Source organism: Protopterus annectens, chromosome 8.part1 (genome assembly GCF_019279795.1).
Source record: "Protopterus annectens isolate FY-2018-M chromosome 8.part1, PAN1.0, whole genome shotgun sequence".
Lineage (NCBI taxonomy): Eukaryota > Metazoa > Chordata > Ceratodontiformes > Protopteridae > Protopterus > Protopterus annectens.
In genome coordinates, this window is record NC_056742.1 from 127,575,559 (window position 1) to 127,602,792 (window position 27,234).

Below are 27,234 nucleotides of genomic sequence, written 5' to 3' on the forward strand. Positions count from 1 at the left end.
CAGTCACGAGAATTGCATCACTCCCATTAGAAAGGTTCCAAAAGGTCAGATCACAAGTAAACCACATCATTCAGAACAGAAGTGTTCCAACAAGACTCATCTTACAAGCTCTAGGGTTGATGGCAGCCTCTGCTACCCTAGTTCCCATGCTCAGATATCACATGCGGATTCTTCAATGCCTTCTGGCCTCCCAATGGTCATTACTAAATCAACCGATGTCTCATCAGATCTTGGTCACCAATCATTGCATACAAGACCTGTCTTGGTGGCTCCATCCCAATGAAATCCTGTCAGGCTGTTCATTTCTTTTTCCTCATCCCCAAGCCGGACTGACCACAGATGCTTCCCAGATGGGGGGGGGGGGGGCTTTATCTGGGAAGAACAGTCTAAGGCACTTGGGTGAAAATGGAGGCCAATTTGCACATCAGTGTTCTACAGATGAGAGTGGTGCTGTTAGCATTGCAAGCATTTCAAGATGCCCTCCCCTTGGGAACAGTGGCAATACGGACAGACAACATGTCAGTAGTCCGGTACATCAACAAACAAGGAGGAACCAAGTCTTATCCACTTTGTCGAGAAGCCCCCAGAGTTTGGCAATGAACAATTTCTTCCAACTGCTTTCTAATGGCAATGCACATTCCGGGGATCTCCAACGTGATAGTGGACAAGTTCAGCAGAACTATTCTAATGCCTCATGAGTGGTCTCTCAATCCAGTCATGGCGGAAAAAGATTTTCCAACAATGGGGCCAACCTTGCTGTGACCTGTTTGCGTCCCCTCTGAACAACAAGTGCGGCAATTACTTTGCCCTAATCCCCCCCCCCCACACCAGGAGAGTCACCCAGAGACGCTCTTCTCCACGATTGGCCCTCCAGTCTTCTATATGCCTTTCCATCCACTCCAGTGGTATGTCAGTTTCTAAAGAAAGCCAAGAGGTCAAATAACACAGTAATCCTCATTGCTACATTCTGGCCTTGAAAAGTCTGGTTTCCCCTTCATTTGGCCTCATCTTTTTTAGAAACTTTGGATTTTGGACCCAGCACCAAACCTATTATCTCATCCAGAGGGAATGGTTCATCTGAATATCCAGCATCTCAAGCTCCCTACATGGCTTCTCCAATTCCTGTGATTCAGGCATTCCTCCCTTACTTCCTCAGTTCACCAAATTATTTTGGCCCACCATAAGCCTTCATCCAGGAAACTGTACCATAACAAATGGATAAAATTTGCTAAATGGTCACTTGATAGTAATAGTGGCACCTGTAGATAAAGTTTCAGATTTTCTGGCCTTTCTTTATCAGTCTGGCTCTTCAGCATCTACCATTTGGGTACATCTCGCTGTGATATCTAATTTCCATGTGGGTTTTGATGGTTCTTCACTTATGTCCCATAAACTTGGTAAGGCCTTTTTGAAATAGACCTTAATGTTAAGGCCTCCTTTTAAAGAACCCATTTCTCCATGGGATTTACCTTTGGTTCTACAGTCTCTTATCTACCCCCCTTATGAACCTTCAGCAATGTTGTGATTTAAAGTTCTTGACCTGGAAAACTTTGTTTTTGATAGCCAGCACTTCAGCCAGAAGAATATCAGAAATTCAAGGTTTGTCTTGCAAAGCACCCTATTTAATATTTCATAAGGACAGAGTCTCGCACAAGAAGAATCCATCCTTTTTTCCCAAAGGTTGTTTCAGAGCCAAATATTAACCAAACCTTGCATCTACCAGTCTTTTTCGCCAGTTTCTCCAATAAGAGAGAGTACTGTCTACACTTATTAGATGATCACAGGTAATTACATTGTTACCTTCATAAGATGAAGGGCGTCAGAAAATGCAACCGTTTGTTGCCTTTTCCTCACTTTCTTTAGATAATCCAGTGTCTAAGGTTACCTTAGCTAAATGGCTTAGGGACTGTGTCACCTTTATGTATCACTGAAAGGGACTTTACCCATCATGTCCTGTGAAAGCTCATTCAACTAGAGCTGTAGCAGCTTCTGCAGTTTTTCACGCTAGAGCTTGTTTAGATGACATTTTTGCAGCAGCTACATGGGCATCTCCTCTTACCTTTATTACTCATTATAAGCTGGACCAGGTGTCTAGGGGACATGCATCATTCGGTTCAGTGGTGCTCAGGAATATTCTGTCGTGAGACCTCCCAAGGTTCAGGTAACTAGGGACTCTGTCCCACAGTCGAGGATTATGTGAAGACTGACAACATCAGATAAGGAAGTTATGTCTTACTATAATGTTCATCTGTGTTGTCGATCTTCACTAATCCTTAGCATTCCCCCCTTCCTTCCTACTGCCTAAGACTCTTAGTGGACCGAATATTCGCAAAGACTGGCTTCATAATAGGGACAAAAATTTGGCCTCTTATTTGTTACTTCTTGTCCGTCTGTCACTATTATAGGCAAACTTGATCTGAGGTAATTTAGGGAGGAGCATTATGGATAGAGCCTAGCTCTAGAGTTTTGGGAGGAGCGAGCTGAAAAAAACGGGTCTGTATTATAATACCGAAAATCCTTTTAAGCGAACGCGAAAACACCAACATGTATTGCGCAAAACGTGATTATGTCGAACGTACTAAACAGCGAACTCCAAAAAGTCGAAGTGTCATAGTTGGCCCGTCTGCGGTACAGCTCCGTAAGGTAAGTGTGAGATAGTTACGATCCTTAGGGTTAGGGTGCGGGTTAAGGTAAGTGCATAGATAGGTAATGTATGTAAGGTTTAGTGTAGGGTTAGAATTAGGGTTTTGTTAAATGTATGTGTGTGGATTATTTGTTTTGTTTTCGTATATCGCTGTAGGGTAAGTGTGCGATAGTTACGGACCTTAGGGTTAGGGTGCGGGTTAAGGTAAGTGCATAGATAGAAATGCATGTAAGGTTTAGTGTAGGGTTAGACATAGGGTTTTGGTGCTTTACTTTAGGGTTAGAAGTAGGGTTTTGGTTAGTGTATGTATGTGGTTCATTTATTTTGTTTGGGTAGGCAGTATGTAGTGGGAGGTGGACTTGGCCGACTATGGGGATTCGACTTTTTGTATTTCGCAGTTTAGTACGTTTGGCATATTCGCGGTTCATGCAATACATGTCAGTGTTTTCGTGTTCGCTTAAAGGAAGTTTCGATGATATAATCTAGACCCAAAAAAACAGCCTAGTTGGTTCCAAGGCTCCGAACCGAGCCCACAGTCAAGGATTAGTGAAGACTGACAACACAGATGGAACATTATGGTAAGACATAACTTATTTTTATGCACATATGCAAAGAGTATATTGAAGAATTGCTGCTGTATCCTTAAAGCAGAAGTCTGGGAGATACCCACAGTGTCCAAAGCCCGTCTCTGGAAAGTCCCCATATCAAGCATAATAAAATCTACGCATACCTTGGTACTCCCCATTACCTGTTTGTTGGCAATACAGTCATACTAAAACTCTTATTATATTCCTTTCCACTCTAAACCTATCCTGCAACTCTTGTTTAGCAAAGTTCAAGTGAGTTATTTTTTTGCCTATACCTTTTTCTCCTGGGTTGGTGAGAAGCACATCACACACCAGTTTTCAGTGCAACCAAAGCAAGCAACTCAGCAGGGGAATAGCCAGGCTTATGGTGAAACTGAGAATCTTCACTGATTGAAAAATGGATAGAAAAGGCACTGATTCACTTTTTATAACTTATCTGAACAAGGTGCACATATACATCAAAAAGCAACTATGAATCACAAAAGGTGGGGAAAGAGACTCATTTATATAAAAAAGTTGCAGATTTCTTCACACATTCTTCTTTTGCATATCATCATTCCTTTATTTGCATAAGACTTTTTCAGTCATCTAATTTCTTGTATGAAACAGCCTGTGGCTCTGGATTAAGCCTTGTTTGCATTTGGGCACAACCCATGCAGACAGTTGCTGAGTTTAAGCAGAATGTCTATCAGTACCACTCTTCTTATTATGACTGAAATTGTGCTGAAAAGGGTGACTTACACTTAATACACAAGCTCCTAAAGAAATAAATGAAATAAACAGTATTAATAAAATATGCTTTAAGACACAGGCGTTGAAAAGCACCAGAGTTCTTTCCTTGTTTTTCTTATAGGTAATGCAAACTTTGATTTTGTCAGTTTTTAACTGTTTAGCTGTAAGCTCACAATAGTAAACTTTTATTCAGAGTATTAGTTTTTCTATCAGTCCAAATTCTTTCTACTTTTCCATTAAGCCATTTTATATTTGTATAAAATCAACTTTCAGTTTTTCAAGGTTTTATGTTTAATTGCTATATATTTGGAGATCCAGCACAAGTCCTTGAATCATAATCCCCAAAATCCAAAGTGGATGAGTTCATACTGACCAAACCCATGGGTGAAATATCTCTTAAAGCACATGTTATGGAGCAGGACTCCCCCACATCCTTTTATTTATAAATTCAAATATATTGTAACTCCACAGTCATACAACTGCAGAGAGGAGAGGAGAGAAACTCCTAGTAAAAGTCAAAAAGAGCCTTGCAAAACTGTAGCCTTGCAGTAAAACCATTATGTGCAAAATCATTCAGGAATTTGTGGATGTCCTTCAAGAATGCAACTGCAGTCATAACATATGGGTTGTCCTGCCTCAGGCAGCCCTCGGTCGGCCGGATTCCAAAGTCTGGATCCGACGTCGGCTGATGTCGCATTTCTCTCCGACGTCAGAGCGGCTGGAGTACATAAGCATCAGCCGACGCCATTTTCTTCAGTCTTTCTTGCCACGCGGTGCCCGAAGCAGAAGCATTTCGCAAGTGCCGGTCGGTCAGCTCCTGTATTCTTCGAATCCGAAGTAATCAAAAAAGCTAAGTACCCCGTTGGGGACCTTTCTTGCCTCAGCCGATGTCAGAAATTACTGAAAAAGTTAACAATTGTCTGTCTTGTGGTAAACAAATACCTCATAAGGATTTTCCACTCTTACTGTCTTCCTTGCCTTGGCCCAGACCACGACGTCTCGGCCTGTGTCGCCTGTGCTCGCTTCAATAAGCGCACTCTTAGGCGCCGGGCGGAGTTCGCTGAAGATTTTTTCGGCGATAAATTTGCTTATACAATGCCGTCGGACCTTCCGACATCGCAGACTCATAAGAAACGAAAGGACCGGGACCGACATCCTCGGCCCGTGTCTTCCTCCGACTCCACGCCAAAACCTACCGCGAGTGCTCCGGTTCCCCCTGAGATGGTTATTTCACCGCTCCAAACCGAAGACACCGCTTTACCGACACCTCCGATAACGGAGGCCACACCGACGCCAGTTATAGATTTTCCTCCGGATACTGAAACCGAGGAAATGCCCGAGACCATTGCTGTAGATAAGGTCACTCCTGCACGTGGAGCTGCTAGGCCTCCTATGGCCATGTCTATTAAGGCCTACACACGTGCTAAGGCAGCCAGCAAGACCAAGCACCTTACTGTTAAGGCCTTACCTCAGCCTACTCCTGAAACACAAATCATGACTATGGCCGCAGACTTAATTTCCATGATTAGAGGTTCACAGGCCCATCCTGAGAGAGAATCCCAGCCTCCTCCTGATAAGAGGCCCCGGGTTGAACCCTCTGACCCTATCCCTTCAGATGAAGAGTCTGAGGACTCTGTTCACTCCGATGGCCAGGAAGAGCCCTTCCAGACCTATGAGGACTCGGATGCAGAGGATTCCATCCCCTCGGCCTCCCCTCCTGAGGATATTTCTTTTGGGGAAGTTTTGCATACCATGAGGGAACATTTTAAGTGGCAAGGCCAGGAATATTCTGATTCCAGAAAGCGCCTTCGAACCTTCCTTAAAAAGCCCCAGCACAGGCCCCTGACTATACCTCCTGTGCTTGATGTTTTGGATGACCTATACTCTGACTCCAGTGTTACCCTGGATACTCTTCCTCCTGCCCCAGCCAAGCCAGATAGATATTATAGGGTCCAAGAAACACATTCTCATTTCTTTAGGGCCCATGCTGTTGATTTAGAAACTATTTCTCAGGGACCTAAAGGGATTTCAGCATCCACCTCCAAAAATCCCTTGCCTTCCAACAGGGAAGCTAGGTCATTAGAGAGATGGGGGAAAAAGGTCTACACCTCCACTACTTTATCTATGAGAGCTCTGAATTGCCTCTTTCATATGTTTCAATATCAGGATTACCTGTTAGATGATTTACAGAAAACATTGGCCTCTCCTGAACCTTTAGACAGGAAGTCTTTGCAGGAAGCTGTACATAATTCTCAGCAAGTCAGCAATCACTTTCTGCAGTGTGGATATGATGCATTGGAAGCTTCATGTAGGGCAGCTATGACAGGGGGCGGTCATTCGTAGACATGCATGGTTAAAAGAACAACCTCTACCAGATCATGTTAAGGCAAAACTTCTTGATGCACCTTTGGAAAAGAACAAGCTTTTTGGTACTAATGCTAAAGATGTGTTAAAGTCCATAGAGGAAAAAGCAAAATCAGTTCAGACGGTCAAAGATTTCCTCCAGGTTCAGCCACCCAGATTCAGCAGGAATTGGCCTTCTAAAAACTGGTCCTTTCCTAATCCTGAAAGATTTCAAAGGGGTAAAAACAGGCGTGGCCGAGGAAGAGGACAATACAGAGGTTCTTACAGGGGACGACAATGGCAACCAGCAAACCAAAGAAGTGACACAGGGGTCTCCCCTGCCCCACAGGGACAATCTCAATGACTTTCCTCTACTTCCGCTGACCAAGGAGCAAATAGAAGCTCCCTTGGGCGGAAAATTATCTCTGTTTTCAGACAATTGGTACAGATTGACAAAGGAGAAATGGATTTTGGACATTATAGACCAAGGTTACAGGTTCCACTTTCATACCTTACCAAGAAAACAAGGCATGCCAAACCTACCACAAAACCAGAGGGCAGAGGCTATCAAGCAAATTTCTCTGCTTGCTCAGATCAAAGCAATAGAAAGAGTTCCACAACAAGAACAAGGCCAGGGGTTTTACTCCAGACTGTTCCTTGTTCCAAGAAAAGAAACTCAATGGAGACCAATACTGGATTTGTCCGCATTAAACACTTTTCTCATAGTACCAAAGTTCAAAATGCTGACTCTACAGCAACTCCTTCCCATGCTGGGCAAGGGGTCTTGGCTGATTACTCTGGACCTCAAGGAGGCATACCTGCATGTCCCTATCAGACACAGCTGCAGAAGATACCTCAGATTTCTTGCAGGGCCAGAGCATTATCAATTCTCAGCATTGCCATTTGGCTTATCTACTGCACCCAGAGTATTTACAAAATGCCTGGCTTCAGTAATTGCTCATTGCAGGCTCCAGGGATCCAAATTTACCCATACCTGGACGACTGCCTCATACAAGCGGACGACAAATTGATTTTGACAAAAAACTTGAACTATGTCATACAATTGCTACAGGCTCTGGGATACACAGTCAACTTCCAAAAGTCAAGACTTCAGCCATCCCAGCAAATAACCTTCTTAGGAGCCAATCTAGACACAGCCTCTCAAATGGCTTACCTGACAGAAGACAAGCAAGAGAAGTTAACTCATTATTTCAAAGGTTTGGCAAAACTCACCCAGATGACTGCAAGGGGATTCCTACAGGCCCTGGGTTACATGGCTTCCTGCATTCTCCTGGTTCCATTAGCAAGACTACACATGAGAAAGCTTCAATGGTACCTAAAAAGCCTATGGTCTCAGCACAGCAACAACCTAGAGATGACCATACCGCTCATTCCATGCCTACAAAAGGAATTCCTATGGTGGGCCTCGGTAAGCCAGGCAAACACAGGTATGTCATTCAAAAAACCTCAGATAACACAGACCATGACCACAGATGCCTCAGACCTTGGATGGGGGGCGCACATGGAGGGCAGATGTATACAAGGACAATGGTCTCCAAAGGAAACACATCTGCATATAAACCAAAAGGAAATGCTGGCAGTAATGCATGCCATCGAGGCCTTTCGACAACAACTTCAGCAAGGCCATCTACTGATACGGACAGACAACACCACTGTGATGTGGTACATAAACAAGCAAGGGGGCACCCATTCCTACCCTCTTTGCAGACTGACAATGAATCTTTGGGAAAAATCACTGAGCCTAAACATACAGTTGCAATCCCAGTTTGTTCCAGGCAAAGACAATGTGCTGGCGGACAGCCTAAGCAGGAATTTCATAGATCCACACGAGTGGAGGTTACATCCGAAAATCTTCACACAACTCACCTCAACATGGGGCAGGCCAGAAGTAGACCTATTTGCCTCCCACCTCAACCATCATCTACAAAAATTCTGTTCAAGGACATACCATCCACAAGCTTGGAAAATAGATGCTCTTTCATTCAACTGGAACTTTCTAAAAATCTATGCATTCCCACCTCTGCCACTGATGACCACAGTATTACTAAAGATCAAAGCAGAGAGGCCCAAGGGGATCCTAATAGCTCCAGATTGGCCAAGACAACACTGGTACCCACTACTACGGAGCATATGTCACAACAAAAAGTGGGCCCTTCCCCAATGGCCCCTACTTTTGACTCAACACAACTTCAAAACAGTGCATCCAAATCTTCAGACACTGCAGCTAACATCCTGGGAGATCCCATGAATAACCTCAATCTATCTCTCTCCAAGGAAGTTCAGCGGATATTAACAGAAGCTCGAAGACCATCCACCAGAAAGGTTTACTTAGCAAAATGGAAGAGATTCAGCATTTGGAATACCAGCAAGGGACATGATGCATCATTATTGAATATCCCACTCATCCTGGAATATTTGGCAGATATGCTACAGAATGGACTCTCATATTCTTCCATAAAGATACATGCTTCAGCTATCTCAGCTAGATATAACACTGATCCACCTGTATTTTCACATCCTTTGTTAAGGCAATTCCTCAGGGGAATCAAGAACATTAAGCCACCAAGAAAGGCTCCAGTGCCAGCTTGGGACCTCAACTTTGTCCTAGTAAAACTGACTCTACCTACCTTTGAGCCAGCAGCTTCAGTGGACTTACAATTTTTATCATGGAAGACAGCTTTCCTGTTGGCAATTACCTCAGCAAGAAGGGTTTCGGAACTACAGGCCCTAATGGCAACACCACCATTCATAATCTTTCACAGAGACAGGGTCACCTTAAGAACCAACCCTACTTTTATGCCAAAGGTGGTATCTAGGGTTTCTTTAAATCAAGCTATTCACCTGCCTACTTTCTTCCCCAATCCTGAGAGCAAAGGGGAAAGACTGTTGCATACCTTGGACATTCACAGACAACTTCGCTACTACCTGGACAGAACCAAGACCAGTAGGAAGTCTGATCAGCTTTTTGTAGCTTACGCCCCTGGAGTACAAGGAAAAGCAATTTCCAAACAGACTATTTCAAAATGGATTGGACATTGCATCAGATTTTGTTATTCCTTCCATGGGAAGAATGTTCCAGCCAATGTCAGACCACACTCCACCAGAGCTACAGCCACCTCTACAGCATTCTTAAGAGGGGTGCCTACAAAAGACATTCTAGAAGCTGCTACATGGAGCTCCGTGCATACATTCTCCAAACACTACTGTCTCCCTTTATATTCCAGATCCAGAGCAGGCTTTGCTTCAGCAGTCCTGCAGGGTTTGATTGCCACACCATCTCTTTCCTAGAGCATTCCTCCTCCCCCAGCTAAGCTATGGTAGTCAACCCATATGTTATGACTGCAGTTGCATTCTTGAAGGACATAGTACAGTTTTGTACCTACCATAAATGTAGATGTCCGATAGATATGCAACTGCAGTCGGATTTTCCCTCCCTCCATACCCCTCTATGCCTTGGGTCCACTCCTATCCCTGTTTCTCTTAGCTGGGGATATCTGTTATGGTGTATCTGTTTATTGCTTACTTATTGGTCTGGAATCCTGTTTGTCTTCCAATTTGATTACAGCCTTCCTTGGAGGGCACCTGGCATCTGGGGCAAGAAACACTGAAGAAAATGGCGTCGGCTGATGCTTATGTACTCCAGCCGCTCTGACGTCGGAGAGAAATGCGACATCAGCCGACGTCGGATCCAGACTTTGGAATCCGGCCGACCGAGGGCTGCCTGAGGCAGGACAACCCATATGTTATGACTGCAGTTGCATATCTATCGGACATCTACATTTATGGTAGGTACAAAACTGTACTTTTTGAGGAGTACAGCTCAGGATGACAGCATTCTCCAAATTTGTTTGTGTCTTTCGGCTTTTCCCAGTTAGGGGTCGCCACAGCGGAACTCCGGTCTGCTAATGATTGGTAGTGGATTTTTACGTACCGGGTTACCAACCTTGACGCACAACCTTCAGCGAAGGCACACCCCATTCACGTATGCCTCCATGCAGAAGACTCTCTAGCTAAGAATCGAACAGGGCAACGTCTTGCTATGAGGCGACAACGCTACCGCAGCACCACCACCGCAGTACTGACAGCATTCTCCGAGTTACTATTCACAAAGTGGTAGATCTCCCATATTTTAGTACATGGTATTTTAGTACATGGTTTTAGCATAGTCATGCTGAAAACTAGGGTGGTGTTTTGAAGATTATCAAAATACTTCTTTTGAGCCAATTGATAATTACAGCTTTATTACTTTGATTAGTTTTTAGCATTTGTCACTACCATGAGTCATACAGCGTTATGTTCAACACTGACAAGTGTCTGTTTCATTTTGTTTGGTGTAACTAGAAATTCTGATGACTGTGGAACATTGTTACATTACATACGGTTGCTGAAGTGGTTTCTGTATTTTTTTGTCCAAAATAATATATAGATGTTAAATCTTTTCTCTTTTATCCTTATGAATATTATTCATCAAGAATGTTTAAGGGATGTAGTACTGATTTTTTTTATTTCTTTTTGGTTTATTTCCTAATGAATATGTAGCCTGGCTGGAGTTTCACGTAGTACCACAGTCCTTGTTGCTTACCTCATGACAGTGTCAAAATTTGGGTGGGAAGACTGTATTGCTGCCGTGAAGGCTATTCGATCCTATGTTGGTCCTAATTTTGGATTCCAGCAACAGCTACAGGAATTTGAAGTGAAGCACGTCAAAGAGGTATGTGACACCATTAATATTAAACCAGAACTGTTGGTGTAGAATGAGCATATCTATCAACCTCTAAGAGCAAGAAATCTGGGCAAAGCCATAAATAGAAGTGGAACAGAGGCCCAACAATAGGGACAATGTTTAAATTTTGCTTTTAAAAAATTAGAATAGTTGGTAGAATAGCAAGTTTTGCATTAGCACAAATTTTCTGAAGGGTATTAAGTCTGAAACTCAAATATCTGTCATTATTTTCTAACTTTAGTCTTTAATGATTTACCACTAATTTGCCAGAAAACCACAGATGTTATGTTGTCCTATCTCGCCTTCATTCTTATTTGTTGGGTTTGGAACCGATTCTCGGTTTCGACTCAAGTCGTATACTAAAGCTCAGGGACTTCCACTGGCTCGTGGCTGCATCCCTAGTCTATCATGCTGTAGTGAAGTTCCAGATTTTGTTTGCCGCTAAACAGATCAGAGGCTTCCATCTTGGCTCTGGATAAGTGAACAACTTTTTTACCTTTATTATCCCTTTATTATTATTATTTTTTTCTGTTCTACTTTAAAGTAGAGTTAGCGTTATTCTTGTATTTTTTCCTACTTACATAATACATTTGCTGCTGTGTTGTTGCTTTAGGCCATTGTTTTCCATTAAGGCCTTGTTTTCCCCATCCTGGTTAAATTTCCTTCTGTTGTAAAAGAAAAAGCATCAGCCTATTTAAGTTAGAGGGCTGTTGCTACCAGTTTTAGAGGGCATCTTGTTCTTGTTTTATTATTAGTACTGTTTAAAGGAAAGGAGCATTGGCCCATTTAAGTTAAAAGTCTTCCGCTGCCCGTTTTAGTTAGAGGGCTTCCTAACCTTGCCTTTGCCTTCCTACTTTGCTAGTTTTTGGAAAAAAAAAAAGCTTGTCTTTATATATAATCATTCCTTAGTAGTTTAGGATTAAATTGTTCCTTAGTAGTTTAGGGTGTTAAATTGTTGTTGTTACAGTTTGTCTGCTATTGCGTGTGTGTGCACTGAGTTTCAAACACGTCCAAGAAGCATAAAGAATCTAAGCCTTTGGGCTTCAAAAGGTGTACCAAATGCAGCCAGAAGATGCCAATTACTGGCTCCCATACTATATGTGTCTACTGCTTGGGAGCAGTACATCTTCAGGAGACGTGCTCAGTATGCCACTCATTTACGTCTAGAGTGCTGTTAGAGCGTAAAAATAAGTTGATTGTAAGAGGTCTTTTGAAATCCCCATTCAAAGAAGCTGTAGAAGAAGGTCCAAGCATTTTAGCATCAATCAAATCTTCTTCCTCAAGATCAGAAAAATCAACAAAAAGATCTTCTCCCTCTTCAGGACAATCAAAGCTGTCAAAAAAGTTAAATAAAATTGCATCTCCGGCTTCATCTACTTCAGAACCAACAAAATCTACTTCATCGGCTCCAACTTTAATGGTGCCAATGGAGTTTGAACTCGGGAGCCGGTCCCCAGAATTGGAGCCAGTTACTCCTCTTCTGAGATCACCTATATTACAATCAGTAAGATCGCCTACCCTCTCCTCCAGGAGTCTTTCGGATGGTGATGTGGATAGGGTGGTACATAGGCTTCTAAAGACACCAGCGCTGGCTAAATTTCTCTCTGCTCCAATTCACAGGGATTCAGAGCCCACCCAAGACCATCCCACCAACATCAATTCCTCCCAGCTGACCCTGGACCCAGAATGCTTGGAACCAACTGTTGTTGAACCATCGGTGCCAAGAACCATCCTGGTATCTTTGGAACCGACATCTGCTCCGACATCCTCCATTCCATCTGAGGGGATCTAGGAGACGATGGTCATTGTTTGGGTCTGGGGAGGAGAGTCTGATTGGACAGTTGTCTGATCCGACCCTGCCTCTTTGGGCTTTGGCGTGGATGAGCTCGGCTCCTACATCGCTTTGGAGGCCATCCTCTTGGTTCCAGGGATTTCTTCTGGCTCTTTGGAGCTGGAGGTGTCTTCAGATCAGGAGAGGGGGCTTTTGAGCTGATGAGGAGGGTGTTTTCTCCTCAGACAGCTCCATTCAGGGGTTCCGACATTCCTCTCCTTAATGCGCCGGTGTCCGTCTCTGTACCATGCCATCCACAGACCAGTGGAGACCCTAGGACTCAGGGTACCCCCATCGGTTAAACCCCTCTCTTCTGAAACCTTTCCAGAATATCCTTCTGAAGAGGTCCTTTATAAGAGACTCTGCAAGAGGAAGCATTTGGACTCCATAGATGTGTTAGTCACCTCGGACACAGATCTTGAGTCAGAAGGGTCCCCACAGTCTCCCTCTGAGGAGGTTTTTTTCTCAGACATCCTAGAAATCCTTAAGCAGAGAGGTGGCTGGAAGCCCATCAACCCCTCTGATGAGTAGTCTGTTTACCTGAAGGCCTTTGGGTCTCACCCTTCAGCCATTTGGATGTCTCCGCCTTTCGACAAACTTATGGAACTAGTTAGTCGAAAGGCGTGGAAGTCTCCAGATGCAGTGGAACCTGTCCCTAGGAGGCCAAATAAGTTCATTACAGATCCTTCAGATAAAGCCTTTCTGACCAAGGATGTCCCTGTAGGTGCTATGGTGGTGGCAGCAGCCACCAAAAAGGAACTTTCTGAAGCATCCTCATCTGTCCATCCACCGAACAAGGAGTCTCGTACAATGGACAGATATGGAAAGCACACTTTTTACTTCAGCGACTTTTGCTCTCTGGCGCATTTCACAAGGCTACAAGGAGATCTTCTAAAGGAGCTAGGAGATGTTCTCCAAGGTACAGTAGCTGCAGGGGTAGCAGACAAGGTCTCCTCTCAGCTCTCCACCTTAAATTCTGTGATCAACTCCTCCATGAGGCTCATTTCGTATGCAACAGATGGAGTGAGTATAGCAGCAGTTTCAGGAATTTCCCTAAGGAGACATTCCTGAATGGACTTATGTGACTTTGTGGAACCTTTCAAATCTTTTTTTACTAATGCCCCAATTTGATGGCTCGTCCTTGTTCGGGCCAAAAGTTAAGGAGACGCTAACCAGGTGTGATCAAGAAGGAAAGACTCTCTCTGCCGTAGAAGTCCATTTTTCCATACCTTCTAGGCCTTATCCAAAAGGCCAGAAGAGGGGAGGAGATGTGTTTCCATAATTCCCAGAAAGTTTTTCAGGACACACGTGGTGACTCTTCCCCTAGGGGCAGAGGGGGAAGTACAAATGGAAGACTCCATCCACGCGGCAGGGGGGTCCGCAAAACCAGAGGAGCAGAGATTCTTTCCGTGGTCAGCCCTTTCAGTGCTCCTGAAGGGAGGCCCGTCTGTCCAACTCTGGAGGCATTCGGGGGTTGCTTATCTTTGTACCTACAAACCTAGCTGGAAATAACAAAAGACAAGTGGGTACAAGGTATCATATCCAGAGGATACTCCATATCGTTTTCTCTTCCTGTCCCAAACATAAAGAAAATCCTGGACATTCCACCCAGTCAGAGGGATCAAGCAACTCTATATATTCAAATGTTGCTGGACAAAAGAGTCATCCAGAGTCCCCGCAGACCAAATAGGATCCGGAACTTAAGATTCTTCTTAGTGCAAAAAAGAACAGGGGACTAGAGACCAATTTTTAATCTTAGCAGATTAAACGAATCAGTAAAAAAGACCCATTTCTGGATGGTAACACTGCGGTCAATTCTCCCATTTTTGGAAAAAGACAATTGGATGTGCTCTATAGACCTCCAGGTTGTGTACTACCACATGAAGATAGACCAGCCATCCAGGAGTCATCTGCACTTCCTGCTGGGAGCCAGTCATTACCAGTTTCGATCTCTGCCCTCGGATCTCACTACAGCTCCCAGAGTGTTCATCAAGTGCATGGCAGTAGTCACGGCCCACCTGAGACATCTAGGATTCTGACTGTTTCTGTATCTAGACGACTGGCTCCTAACTGCCACCACCAAGCATCTACTACTGGAATCAAGAGACACCACTCTCTCTGTCTGCTCTCATCTGGGAATCACAATAAATTGCGAAAAATCTGCCTTGTTGCCATTGCAACATATCGTGTCTATAGGAGCAGATCTAAGTACAATAAGCATGAAGGCAAATCTTCCTACAGAACGAGTCCTAGTTCTAAGACAGCAAGTCTTCAACCTTCTCTCCAAAACAAAAGTACAGGAAAAAACAGTCTTGAAAGTCATGGGCACCATGGCATCTGTGATAAGTTTAGTTCCACTTGCACGCATGCACATGAGAATTCTGCAGTGGCTTCTATTCACCCAGTGGTCATTACAAGAACTACCCATGTCTCACCAAATTCTGTTAACAGAGTCCTGCAAGAAGGACCTTCTCTGGTGGCTTCACTGCAGTCATGTAACATCAGGTCAGCCATTTCTTCACCTTCAGCCAATGGCCACAGTGACCACAGACACCTCCCAGATAGGGTGGGGGGGGGCATTATCTGGGTAGGACACTTCAAGGCACTTATCAGAATCATGTGGCCCCCTTGCACATCAATATCCTAGAGACAAGGGTGGTGCTTATGATGTTACAGGCACTCCAAGACTCTCTTCCGCTAGGAACAATTGCAGTTCAGACAGACATGTCAGTTGTCTGGTACATAAACAAGGAGGGACTAGGTCTTACCCCCTTTGTTGAGAGTCCCGCAGATTATGGCAATGGGCGAGCTGCTCCCAACACTTTCTAATAGCAATGCACATCTCGGGGAGGTCCACCTTGAAACTCAGCAGAGCAATTCTCATGCCCCACGAGTGGTCCCTAAAACAAAAAGTAGCAGAGAGGGTCTTCCACAAATAGGGCCAGCCTTGCTGCAACCTTTTTGCCACTTCCATGAATGCTAAATGCAGCAGCTATTTTGCCCTAATCCCCCCACCGGGTGAGTAACCAAAGGGATGCACTTCTATTTGGCTTCCTGGACTTATTTATACCTTTCCTCCCTTTCCACTAATACCAAAGGTTCTCCAGAAAGCCATCTTGTTGGAAAGCAGGCTAATTCTCATTGCCCCATATTGGTCTCATCAGATTTGGTTCCCCTTTCTTTGGCCTCATCTTCAGGAGGAACTGTGGGTTCTGGACCCAGTTCCAGACCTTCTGACTCATATGTCCAGAACACTATATCCTTGTCTTTCAACCCTCAAATTGACAGCTTGGCTGCTCCAATTCCAAATATAGCCAGGCTTTTTAACTTCCCTCATTCTGTCAAGAATATCTTGCGCTCTTCCCATAAAGCTTCAACAAGAAACATATCCGTAAATGGAAGAGGTTTTCTTCCTGGGCTCTCACAAGACGCATTGATCCCTTCTCTGTTCCTATAAGTTCTATCCTCGAATTTCTGGCAAAACTATTTAATGACGGTATGGCTGAAGCTACCATTCATGTACAATTAGCAGCAATGTCTAATTTCCATATAAGTGATTTCACCCCTAATTTGATGCCCCCACAAAATATGCAAAGCCTTCCTGAAAGGTACTAATTTAAGACCACCCATAAAAACACCCCTACCACCATGAGACCTAAACTTTGTTCTCCTACTCCCCTTTGAACCTGTGTCATCATTTGATCTAAAATATTTAACGTGGAAGACAAGTATGTTGATTGCCATCACTTCTGCCAGAAGAGTTTCAGAGCTGCAAGCTTTATCGATCAAGCCACCATATATGCTTTTTCATAAAGACAGAGTATCCCTTTGAACAAACCCTTCTTCCTGCCAAAAGTATGTTCAGAATCTAACCTAAATCAGTCCATAGAGTTACCAGTTTTCTTTCCAAATCATGGCAAAAAGGCAGAATATAAACTTCAATTGGATGTTCATAGGCAATTATGCTTCTACTTACATAGAACAAAGGACTTCAATAAATCTGATCAGTTATTTGTGTCATTTTCAGAAGCAAAGAAAGGTGCCCCTATATCCAAGGTCACTCTTTCAATATGGCGCTCAGATTGTATATTTTTTATATATGAATCCAATAAAAAGATCCTTCCCTTTTAAAGTTAAATCCCATTCTACAAGAGCCATGGCAACCTCTTCTGCTTTTAGAGCGAGACTACCACTTGATAGCATTTGTGCTGCTGTGACTTGGGCAACACCTCATACCTTTATCACTCATTACAAAGTGGATTTGACCTCCAGGGACAGGGGCTCCTATGTGTCCACTGCCCTGAAGAATATACTCCCGTGAGCCACCCAGAATATATGGTGCTAGGGACGCTGTCCCAACCAGTAAGAATGAAGGCGAGATAGGACAACATAACATAAAGAAGTTATGTACTCATCATAACATTCCATGTTTCTTGTCCATCTCGCCTTCATTCTTACATCCCACACTCCTTCCCCCTATCTGTGGCTCCTGGAGGACAGTAGAGGACAAAGAGGTTCTTTTTCTGGCAAGTGTGTCCCTGGCCTTCTTCATTGTCTTCATAATAGGTATTGATGTTACCTTGCGTTCTAATGTTATCACCAAACAAGCTCTGGGGAGCTTCACTAGAACATGAGGGGATAGGGATACAGCCACTTGCCAGTGGAAGTCCTCGAGCTCTAGTATGCAGCTGAGTTGGAACTGAGAATCTGTTCTGAACCCAACCAGTAAGAATGCAGGTGAGATGGACAACAAACATGGAACGTTATGGTGAGTACATAACTTCTTTTTTTAATGAAAAATGAACCAAAAACATGAGGCAAAAATCTGGACATTCTGCAAAAATCTGTACAGATGAGAGGTATGAGAATAAGGATACATTTCTGGTAGCTGTTCATTTTTCATTAGCTCTGTAAATAGATGAAAAGATAAAAACACAAAAATGGCTAATTCAGGTTTCAGTGCCATGGCTACTGATGATTGCATTCACTTTGGAAATTACCTACATCTTCACTGTGATGTCCTAGCAGTATATTTTGAACACATACAGGCAAAATACAGAATGTGACCTTTTATTTAGTAGTCTATATTGAACTTTTTTTTTATTACTTTGGACATGCTGTCAAAATGTCTTACTCTTCAAGCCATTGCTGCTGCTTGTGCAGTGTTTTACCAAGTTACAGTGTCATGCCTGCCTTTCCAAGAAAAATCCAAGGGAAGGTGTTTCAAAGACTTTGAAAGTATTGCTATGAGAAATACCTGAAAATTCCACAGATACATTTTCTGGAGACTAGGTGAGACAGGTTGCAAGAATAACACTTGGTGTATCTAAAGAAATACACTTGTGTCAGTAGAGAGGAAAACATTTTCCGGGACAAAACCTACAATACAAAACTTTTATAAAAAGAGATAAAAAACTGAGATCTTCATCAATAAAAAAAAATCATTGCATGAAGTAGATGATCTTATTTTGTAATTTTTGCTAGTTACTAGTTCACTTACGCTTTGCCCTGACTAATGGATCGAGAAAAAGTCAGCAAGCAAAGGAGAGTAGTAGTGCTGAAATTGAATTCATCCTCAAGTCTTGGTGAGTGCCTTCGCAAGGTGGACCCTCACAAAATCTCACCAAGGCGACACTGATATATAGACTGTATTTATATAGCATATATTTTGGACAGAATAAGTCAAAAACAAAAAAAGCTGGGCGCACAAGACCCAGGATAAAAAAGTGCCCAATCCTGGTAGGCGCACTGGTACCAGTACTGGAAATAATGACAGTGTAGAATCTTCAAAATACGGAAACATTCTTACTATGGGGTCAGGCCAGGTCCAGGGGAAAATGGCCCCCCTGTTGCAGAAGGAAGAAGTGGTCCACAAAAATCACAAAAATTGATTGACCAAAGAAGAGCCATAAAGATGATAGTGGATTATTGAGGATAAGAAATAAATTATGTATTTACCATTATGTAAAAAGCCCAGAATTTCCAGACACAAGATATACAAAATGATTGAGAGAAATTAGAGGAAAGGAAAATACTTCTGCAAGAAAAACTGTCAGAATAAATAAAAATTTGCGTTCATTAATACAACAGATTTTTGAAAAACAATATATAGATCAAGAAACTTTGATCTGTTTGGAAAAAGAACCATCTGAGGAAGTGTAAAAGTATAAAAAAACAAAATCTATAGATATTTGAAAAATATAAAAAAGAAATATGGACATGGGAAAGAAAGAGAGATTTGATTATGGTTCAATATTTATGCAAAGGAGAAAGCCAAGTTAACTAATATAGAGAAGGCAGTCTCAAAGATATTCAAAGAGAAATACAGACAAAAGCATCCAGATATGGAAAATTTCACAATAAAAAATGAATAGCACAAAGATGTAATGTGGAAAAGAAGATTAGTAAAGCAGAAGTTAAAGAAATAGAAGCTGAAGTTATGGCGTGACTGCAAAGTGAAGGATTTAATGTAGAAAGTCTAACACAGACTACATCACAGCCTGGTGGAGTGAGTCCCCAGAATAAGGAAAAACAAGAAGATCAGGAGACACGTGAAGAAGAAATATGGACATGGGAAAGGAAAAGAGATTTAATATGGTGTAGTATTTATGCAAAGGAGAAAGTAAAATGAATACAAAAAGAGCAGCACCAAATATATTTGAAGAGAAATACAGGCAAAGGAATCTGGATATGGAAAATTTTACAATACAGAAAATAAGGAGATTAAGAGGAAAAGTAGAAAACGAGATTAATAATGGAGAAGTCAAAGAAATAGAAATTGAGATTATGGAACACCTGCAAAGAGAAGGATTTAGTGTAGAAAACTGAATGCAGAAAGCATCACAACAGGATAGAGTAATGGGTATCCAAATTAAGGAGAAACAAGTGGAACAGGAAGCAACAGGTCAGGTGCCATATCAAGATATTTTGGAGCCTTCCACAGGAAACCAGTATAAACATTCACTCGAAGCTAGACAGCAAGGGAAGGAACAGGAAACTGTGGAAACTGATGTAGTCAATGTTGAGGAGTGATAGGCCAGTGAGTTCCCATATGATAGAGAAATGGATGGCACAGGATGAAGCTGAAGAGAATGTGCCACAGAATCTTCTATAGAATGCCTGCAGGAAATGGCAAATAAGGAATATGCCCTCAGTTTGGAAGAAAATGAGTTGAAAAGAGTTGCTTGAGTTAATAGACATAGACAGATATATCAAGATCAATGAAAGAAATAGACTGCAGAAGATGAATAAAACCCCAAAAGTCAGAAGCTTGATAAAAGAAATGAACACAGTAATTCGGACTGTTCATAGACATCCATGTGATGTAACAGAAGTAAACAGGATGTATTACTGTAAAGCTAAATTAATAACTGATAAAGTTCTACCACAGGAGGGTGCAAAAGTAAATGGAATGGAATTATCGAATAGAGAAAACTATAAAACAGCTAATACACTGATAGAAGATTATATAAGAGGGAACAGATCAACAAAAATACTAAGATAGATGTGATAAAAGCAATGCGCAGTATTAGAACAGACCAGGATCTATCATGTACTATCGCAAAGAAACTAAAAATTGCAGTGTAGGTGGAAAGACTTAGAAAATACGAAGATAAATATAAAGGAAAAGTACAAAATAAGCAATTCATTGATGATCAAAAAAAAATTATGGAGACTTGGGAAATAAGGTAAAAGGAATCGAAAGACCACCAAAAAAAGAAATAGATACATTTTGGAGAAGTAGCTACGAAGATCCTGTGGAACATAACAAATTTGCTAAATGGATAGAAGTAGTACAAGAAAGAATAAGAGGGTTAAAGGTACAGGATATGAAATGGGATGAAGTAACAGCCAGAGAGACTGAAACAAAGTTAAGAAAAGCCACTAATTGGAAAACCCCAGGCCCAGATGCAGTACCCAACTTTTGGCTTAAAGTATTAACTTCTTTGCACGAGGATTTAGCCATGAGTAAGAACTATTTATATGCACACCCCTAACAGACACTGCACTGGTTAACAACAGGAAAACAATGCTCTTACTTAAGAGTGAACCTGCAAGCTACCCTAAAATTATAGACTAATAACTTGTCTTCCAACGACGTATAAACTATATTGGGAATTGATGCCGACAGAGTTTATAGTCATTTAGAAGAAAACTCAATTATGGCAGTAGAGCAAAATGGCAATAAAAGTCATGTGGAACAAAGGATCATTTGTTAAAATAAAATTATACTGGAGAACTGTAAAAAGGGGAAGAATCTAAGTATGGCATGGATTGACTACAAAAAAGCATTTCATAATATCCCACATTCATGGATAATGAGTGCTTAAAAATATACAAGATACACCCTACGCTGATTGACTGCATTTCAGTAACCATGAAACAATGGCAGACCACTTTGCAATTAAGCCATGATAAAGGACAGATTATTATCCCAGGGATAAAAATTCAAAGGGGGATATTCCATGGTGACTCTCTGTCACCACTGGTATTCTGCCTTGCCATTAATCCATTAAGCTGTTTACTTAACAGCTTAGGCCATGGCTACAATTTGGCTCCTAGAAAACAACAAAGTCTAATGACTTTTCATCTTCTCTTTGTTGATGATTTAAAACTGTATAGCTCATCAGATGAGGAACTGAAAGCACAGCTGCAAGTTGCCAAAACTTTTTCATATGCTATTGGAATGTCATTTGGTCTTGATAAATATGCAAAAGCAACCTTTTAAAAAGGAAACCTCCAGCACCAGGAAAACATCAGTTTGGGACAAGAATGTGATATAAAAGAACTTGAGCAAGAGGGAGTGTATAAATACTTGGGAATTGATGAAGGGTCAGCAATAAAACATGAACAAATGTGAATAAAACTCAGTAAGGAATACTTTAGAAGACTTAAATTAATCCTGAGAACACCATTGACATCTAGGAACAAGATCCAAGCTGTCAATCAATTTGCTCTTCCTCTCCTAACTTTACAGTTTTGGAGTGATTGACTGGCCCCAAAAAGTGTTGGATAGATTGGATATTAAAACAAGAAGGATGCTTCATGCTCACCAAATGATTTATAAAAATCAGTGTATACCAAGATTATACATTCCCTGTTCTGAAGGAAGGATTGGCCTCCTTGAAATTGATTACATGTATAGATCTGCATTCGTGGGACTCCACACATATCTACTGACATCACAAGATCCAAATGTAGTGAAAGTTTTGAAACATGAGGAGAATAAATCTAAGATGAAATCTCTGCTTAATCTAGCAGAAGCATATCGACATCAAGCAGGAATGGAAATCAAACCAGAAGCGGATAAAAACCTGGCAGCAACTGAATGTTCCAAAAAACAAAAGAAAGAATATAAGGTGAAGGACCAGATGAGAAGGCAAGAAATGTGGAAAAAACATATAGTTGAAAGTATAGAAAACTTCTGGAAGAGCCTCATGTTGATCAAAAACAAACGCAGGAATGGTTAAGGAGAGGCGAATTCAAACCAAGAAATGAAAGGTTAATATTGGCAGCCCAGGACAGTGGGCTGCATGCAAGCTGGTTTACAAAGTCCTTTAAACATGTGGGAGAAACAAACAAATGTAGGTTTTGTAAAACCGAATTGGAAACAGTCGCACACCTTGTTGCTGGTTGCAACACACTAATGGCAGAAGGACTGTATGCTGAAAGGCATAATAATGTGGCGAGACTGTTGCACTGGGGATTGTGCAAACATTGTGGTATCAAAATGGCCAGGAAACATGAGCCACAAAGCATCATAGAAAATGATGAAGTGCATATCACATGGGATCACCCATTACCAACAGTTCAAAAGATAGATACTAGAAAACTGGATATAGTGGTCCAAGAAAAGAAGACATTCTTTTGATCATTGAAATCGCCACACCAAGTGACTACAGTGTCTTGCATAGAGCAAGACACAAAGTCATAAAATATCAGGATCTGCAGGCAGAAACAAGAGCCATGTGGAAGAAAGATACCCAGACAGTTCCAATATTAGTAGGAGCAAACGGGTCTTTTAACAAAGAATTTGCAATCATATTTAGATATGTTACCAATCCATGTAACCCCATACAAATTGCAAAGGAGTCATTGCTGGGCACATTGTGGGTTCTGCGAAGAGCACTACTGGCTGACATCAAAGATTAAAACAATACTAATTTCATGAACTTTAATCGTACCTTGACTTAGGAATAGGCTCCATTCCCATCATGGTATTAGAAACCCAAAAGACTTGAAGAAATTAAAAAGACAGACACCTGATCAGACCTTCTGAAGCAGTCCATTAACTTGCCTTGTATCTTCCTGTTTTACAGGAGCACGGTTTTTAATAAATAATTTATCCCTTCACTTGCTACCTCCTATGGTATAACTAACATCAGTATTGCCTGCTGTAGGGCATATAAAATCCCACTGCTGTTTCTGTCCCATTTAAGGTCCTGTAACCCTGTACCACCTCACTTGCTGCTAATCGTTCCCTCTCTGGTAACACCTATAGTGATGAAGAAATTGGTCATCATTCACTATATATCTAAACATGTGCACTGTATCCTTTATATGTGTAAACTCTTTGTATCTGTTTTACTCTGTTGTGAATCTGTTAACAGTAGTCCTGTACTGTGCATGGTGTTCTCTTAATTTACATGTAGTAATGTATGTTTTTTTTTTCATTTTATTCTCTCAGACTTAACTATTAAACCATGAAACTGTATCATGAGCAAAGGAACCTAGCAGCTGGTAGTGCCCAAAACTGCACATATTTAAGCCATGTTTCTGCCACATACTTGTGGATTTAATTTTTCACTGTGAGCTCTATATTTGTAGCATAAATTAAATACCTGTATTTTTTATTTTGCCTCCTGCTGCACATTATATTTTCATATCTTGTATATTTACGTTCTGTACTCTGCAACTATGAACTTCTGTGTGTGTGTGGGTCCTGTCTGTCCATGTGTACCATAAAAATTGTTGCGACTTACCTATTTATTATAATGAAATAAATCTCTCTCCTGTGTAATCTTAGTTACTTTGTTGAATGCAGGCAGATTCACATCTTCTTAACCTTCTGTGGATAGCATTTTAGTGCAACACATTGGTGCTTTTACTGAATCCAGTGGCTAAATAATGCAGCTAGTGAGCAGAGATGAACTTAAATTACTCCTGAAAAAAGTGTCTCCATTTTATATTTAGGAGTTTGTTTTCGTGAATGTTCACAATTTAATGACGTTTTGCTTGGATTTTCAGTGTAGCATCTCTAAACCCCATCCTCAAGAAGTGTACCACTTTCATTTTGCAGTTTTGTTGAAAAATGTAATTTTGCACAATTAATCTGAAATCGCAGTTAGAATTGTAACACCTCAGAGTTCATGAAATAAACTCTTGAGATCAGTAATCTGCAAAGATTTTTCTCAAACTATTACTAATTGCCAAAGTTATGACTGTGTTAAATCTGGCAAATAATTCCTCATAAATTTACTAAAATTCAAATTTCTACATCAGATGTCACTGGCAACTGTGCACTTCTAGAAACTCTTCTTACTCCCCAAATTCACATTCAGTGCTTGTTGTGTAGGGTCATTCCACCCATCTCTCGGTCTCATGTTCAGTGCTGTTTGTTCAGGGTCATCCCACCTTACTCCCATATTCAAGTTCAGTGTTTGGATACATGTTCCATTTTTTTTTTTTTTTAATGAACCCTACCCACCTTCCATATTTATGTTTGGTGCTCATTGCCTAGGGTCAAACCTTTTCACTTCCTGCATCCATGTTTGTTCCTTATGTCAGAAGCAAACCCCCAACCCCTGAATGCATGTTCACTTTCTTTTCTAGGAAACTTCCTTTCACCTCCTAAATCCATCATCTTTGCTTCTTGTACCATGTTACCATCCCAGCCCTGTTCCATGTTCATTATGCATCCTTTGAAGGGTGCCTTAGTGGTTTTATATTTGTGTCTCATCGAGGCTTCCCTACTGATGTTTCTGTATCAGTTGATCATATTCTGTCTGAGCACAAGTAGTAGAAATCATTTATCTTAGAATGAAGGACAGACTCTTTTTAACAGCTTATTGCAAGAAACATATTTAAAATATTAGCAATTTTGTGCTTTCATTGCATCATTTTACACTATATTTCAGTTGTCTTGATAGCATTCATCTTGTCTGTACTACTGTTTTCCATAAGATAATTTAATTCTATACTTCCTAGTGCATGGTGAAATAACGTAACAATTGCATATAACTGCTTTATTCTAAATCAACTTTTCTCATCTGGGAGAAATCCCTTTACAACCAGTCATTTGCAAAATTTGTAGTTATCTTAATATGCTTCACATACACAGTGCCAATTTACTTAATTTTCATAACCAGTTTTTATAATCTTCTCTACATTCAAGCTTTTCAGTATCACTTATAATGTGGGACTCCTAGCTCTCTCCTCTAAATCCACCTTTAGCAAAGAGGCACCCATGGCTGTTACATTGCTCTCTGACAACGTTTTGCTGAAATTCTTCGTAGCCTCCTGTAGCCATTCCTACCATTAAGATTCTCCATTTACTTAATAAACCATTGTCCGTGCTTTATTTTTCTTTCATATTTGTAGTTCAGTCTGGAGGGCAATGTCAGAATTAATGTACTGCATCTCATTCATGTAGAACATAAAATTTATCTCTTTTCATTGTGTAACAATCTGTTACAGGACCTTAGTCTGACTGAAATGACATTTTGGACACCCAGCAGAATAACCAGCAGTGAATGAGGAAACTATTATCTTTGTGTAATATTTTTTGCTGTTATACAGACATAAACATCATAACATTTATGCAAACATATATAGTAACATTTTCCCACTAATATCCATTTGCATTATTTCTAATATTAAGATTTCCTACCCCAGAAAGTTGTGTATTAATCAGTACTACTTGATACTTCTAACAAACATATTCAAGTATTACTAGGTCACTGTTTTCAGTAGAACATTAAACTTATTTTCTTCAGCCAGACATTGATTTAAGACTCACCTTTTAAAAACTTTTATAATCCACCTCACTGGGTAGAAGCTGTATACATTCAAGTTTTCTACTCTTTTTAATAATACAGTCCCCCATATAACTTATCACATGATTTATTAAATGTAGCATATTTTTACTTCTGATGTAGCTAACCCTCTCTTCTTATCAGCAATGCTGCTATTTTTTCTTGATATATTGCTTGCTGTAATCTGAGCATCTTTAAATAAACTAGCTACTGTGCATCAGCTACCATATTTAATCTCAGGTGGCACCAGAACAAACCCCAACTCCAAAACTATCAGTTTATCTGATATGCATTAGATATAACCACATCAAGTAATGAGAAACGGCTGCCAACACTTGTAAATTCCATAAAAGAGCACTGCCTCATAGTCTGTCTGGTCATCTGAATGTCATAAACGTAAACCCAATTTTTGACAAGCAGAATAATCCCCGATATTGCTGCAGATTCTCTCCCTGTAGAACTACAACTTGACTGACCTCATAACTTTCTACTACCTTCACTCTCCCGTGCAGGATAAACTATTCCCTATGAAAAGAAAGAGTTCAAGGCAGATACTCCCCTTGCCTTAACCCTGATGTAAAATAATGGATAAAGGAACCATCCATTACACAAATTCAACATGTATCAACATTTAAAAAAGGAAAATAGACTGAAAATCAATTGTGCCAAAACAAAATATACCAGATAAATACAACCCACTTATCTTGGACAATCAAAACAATTTTGAACGGCAGTAAAACAACTTGGCACTTCCACAGTTTTCTAAAAAGGTTGTAGTTGCACTCTTAGCAAGAATATGATATCTGAAGTTATCAGTCTCCATTCTGTCATCAACCTGTGGGTTCGGTTCCGATCCTTTGGAACCGACTCGGCCATTTCTGTAGCTTGTTGACTCCAAAAACTCTCGAGCACATCCCTTACCCATAACGCTTAGGGTTGATTACCTCAGATCGCATTTGCCACTTACAGCTACAGATCTGTTTCTCTATTTCTTCTCTTGAGCCTTACCTGTTAAGTCAAATAATTTTCATAATTTTCATATTTTTCTCTTCTAATCTTAGTTCAAACCTTTTATCGGTCTGTTGCACCTCTGAATACCTTTCAGCTGTTTTCAGGTGAATTTTCTTCCATTCATTCACTTTCCCTTCATGTGTGTGTGCGTGCGTGTGTGTGTGCATATGTGCGTTACCATCACTGACTTCTCATGGAAATGGCAGATAGAGAAGGCTCGGGTGGCTTTAAAAAGTGTACGAAATGCAGTCATAAAATTCCTTTTTCAGACTAGAATTCATTGTGTGTATATTGCTTGGATCCCTTAC

The 27,234-nt window shown here is 41.1% G+C and overlaps 1 protein-coding gene across 1 annotated transcript in view; it reads left to right on the top strand.

Annotated features, from left to right (window-relative positions):
* The window catches only part of LOC122810237 (dual specificity protein phosphatase 22-A-like), a 1,755,472-nt gene that overhangs the window by 1,177,727 nt on the left and 550,511 nt on the right, over positions 1 to 27,234 (top strand). The window contains exon 6 of the mRNA XM_044081759.1: positions 10,867 to 11,038. Within this exon, the coding sequence (XP_043937694.1) occupies positions 10,867 to 11,038 (172 nt within the window). The remainder of the gene's footprint in view (positions 1 to 10,866; positions 11,039 to 27,234) is intronic.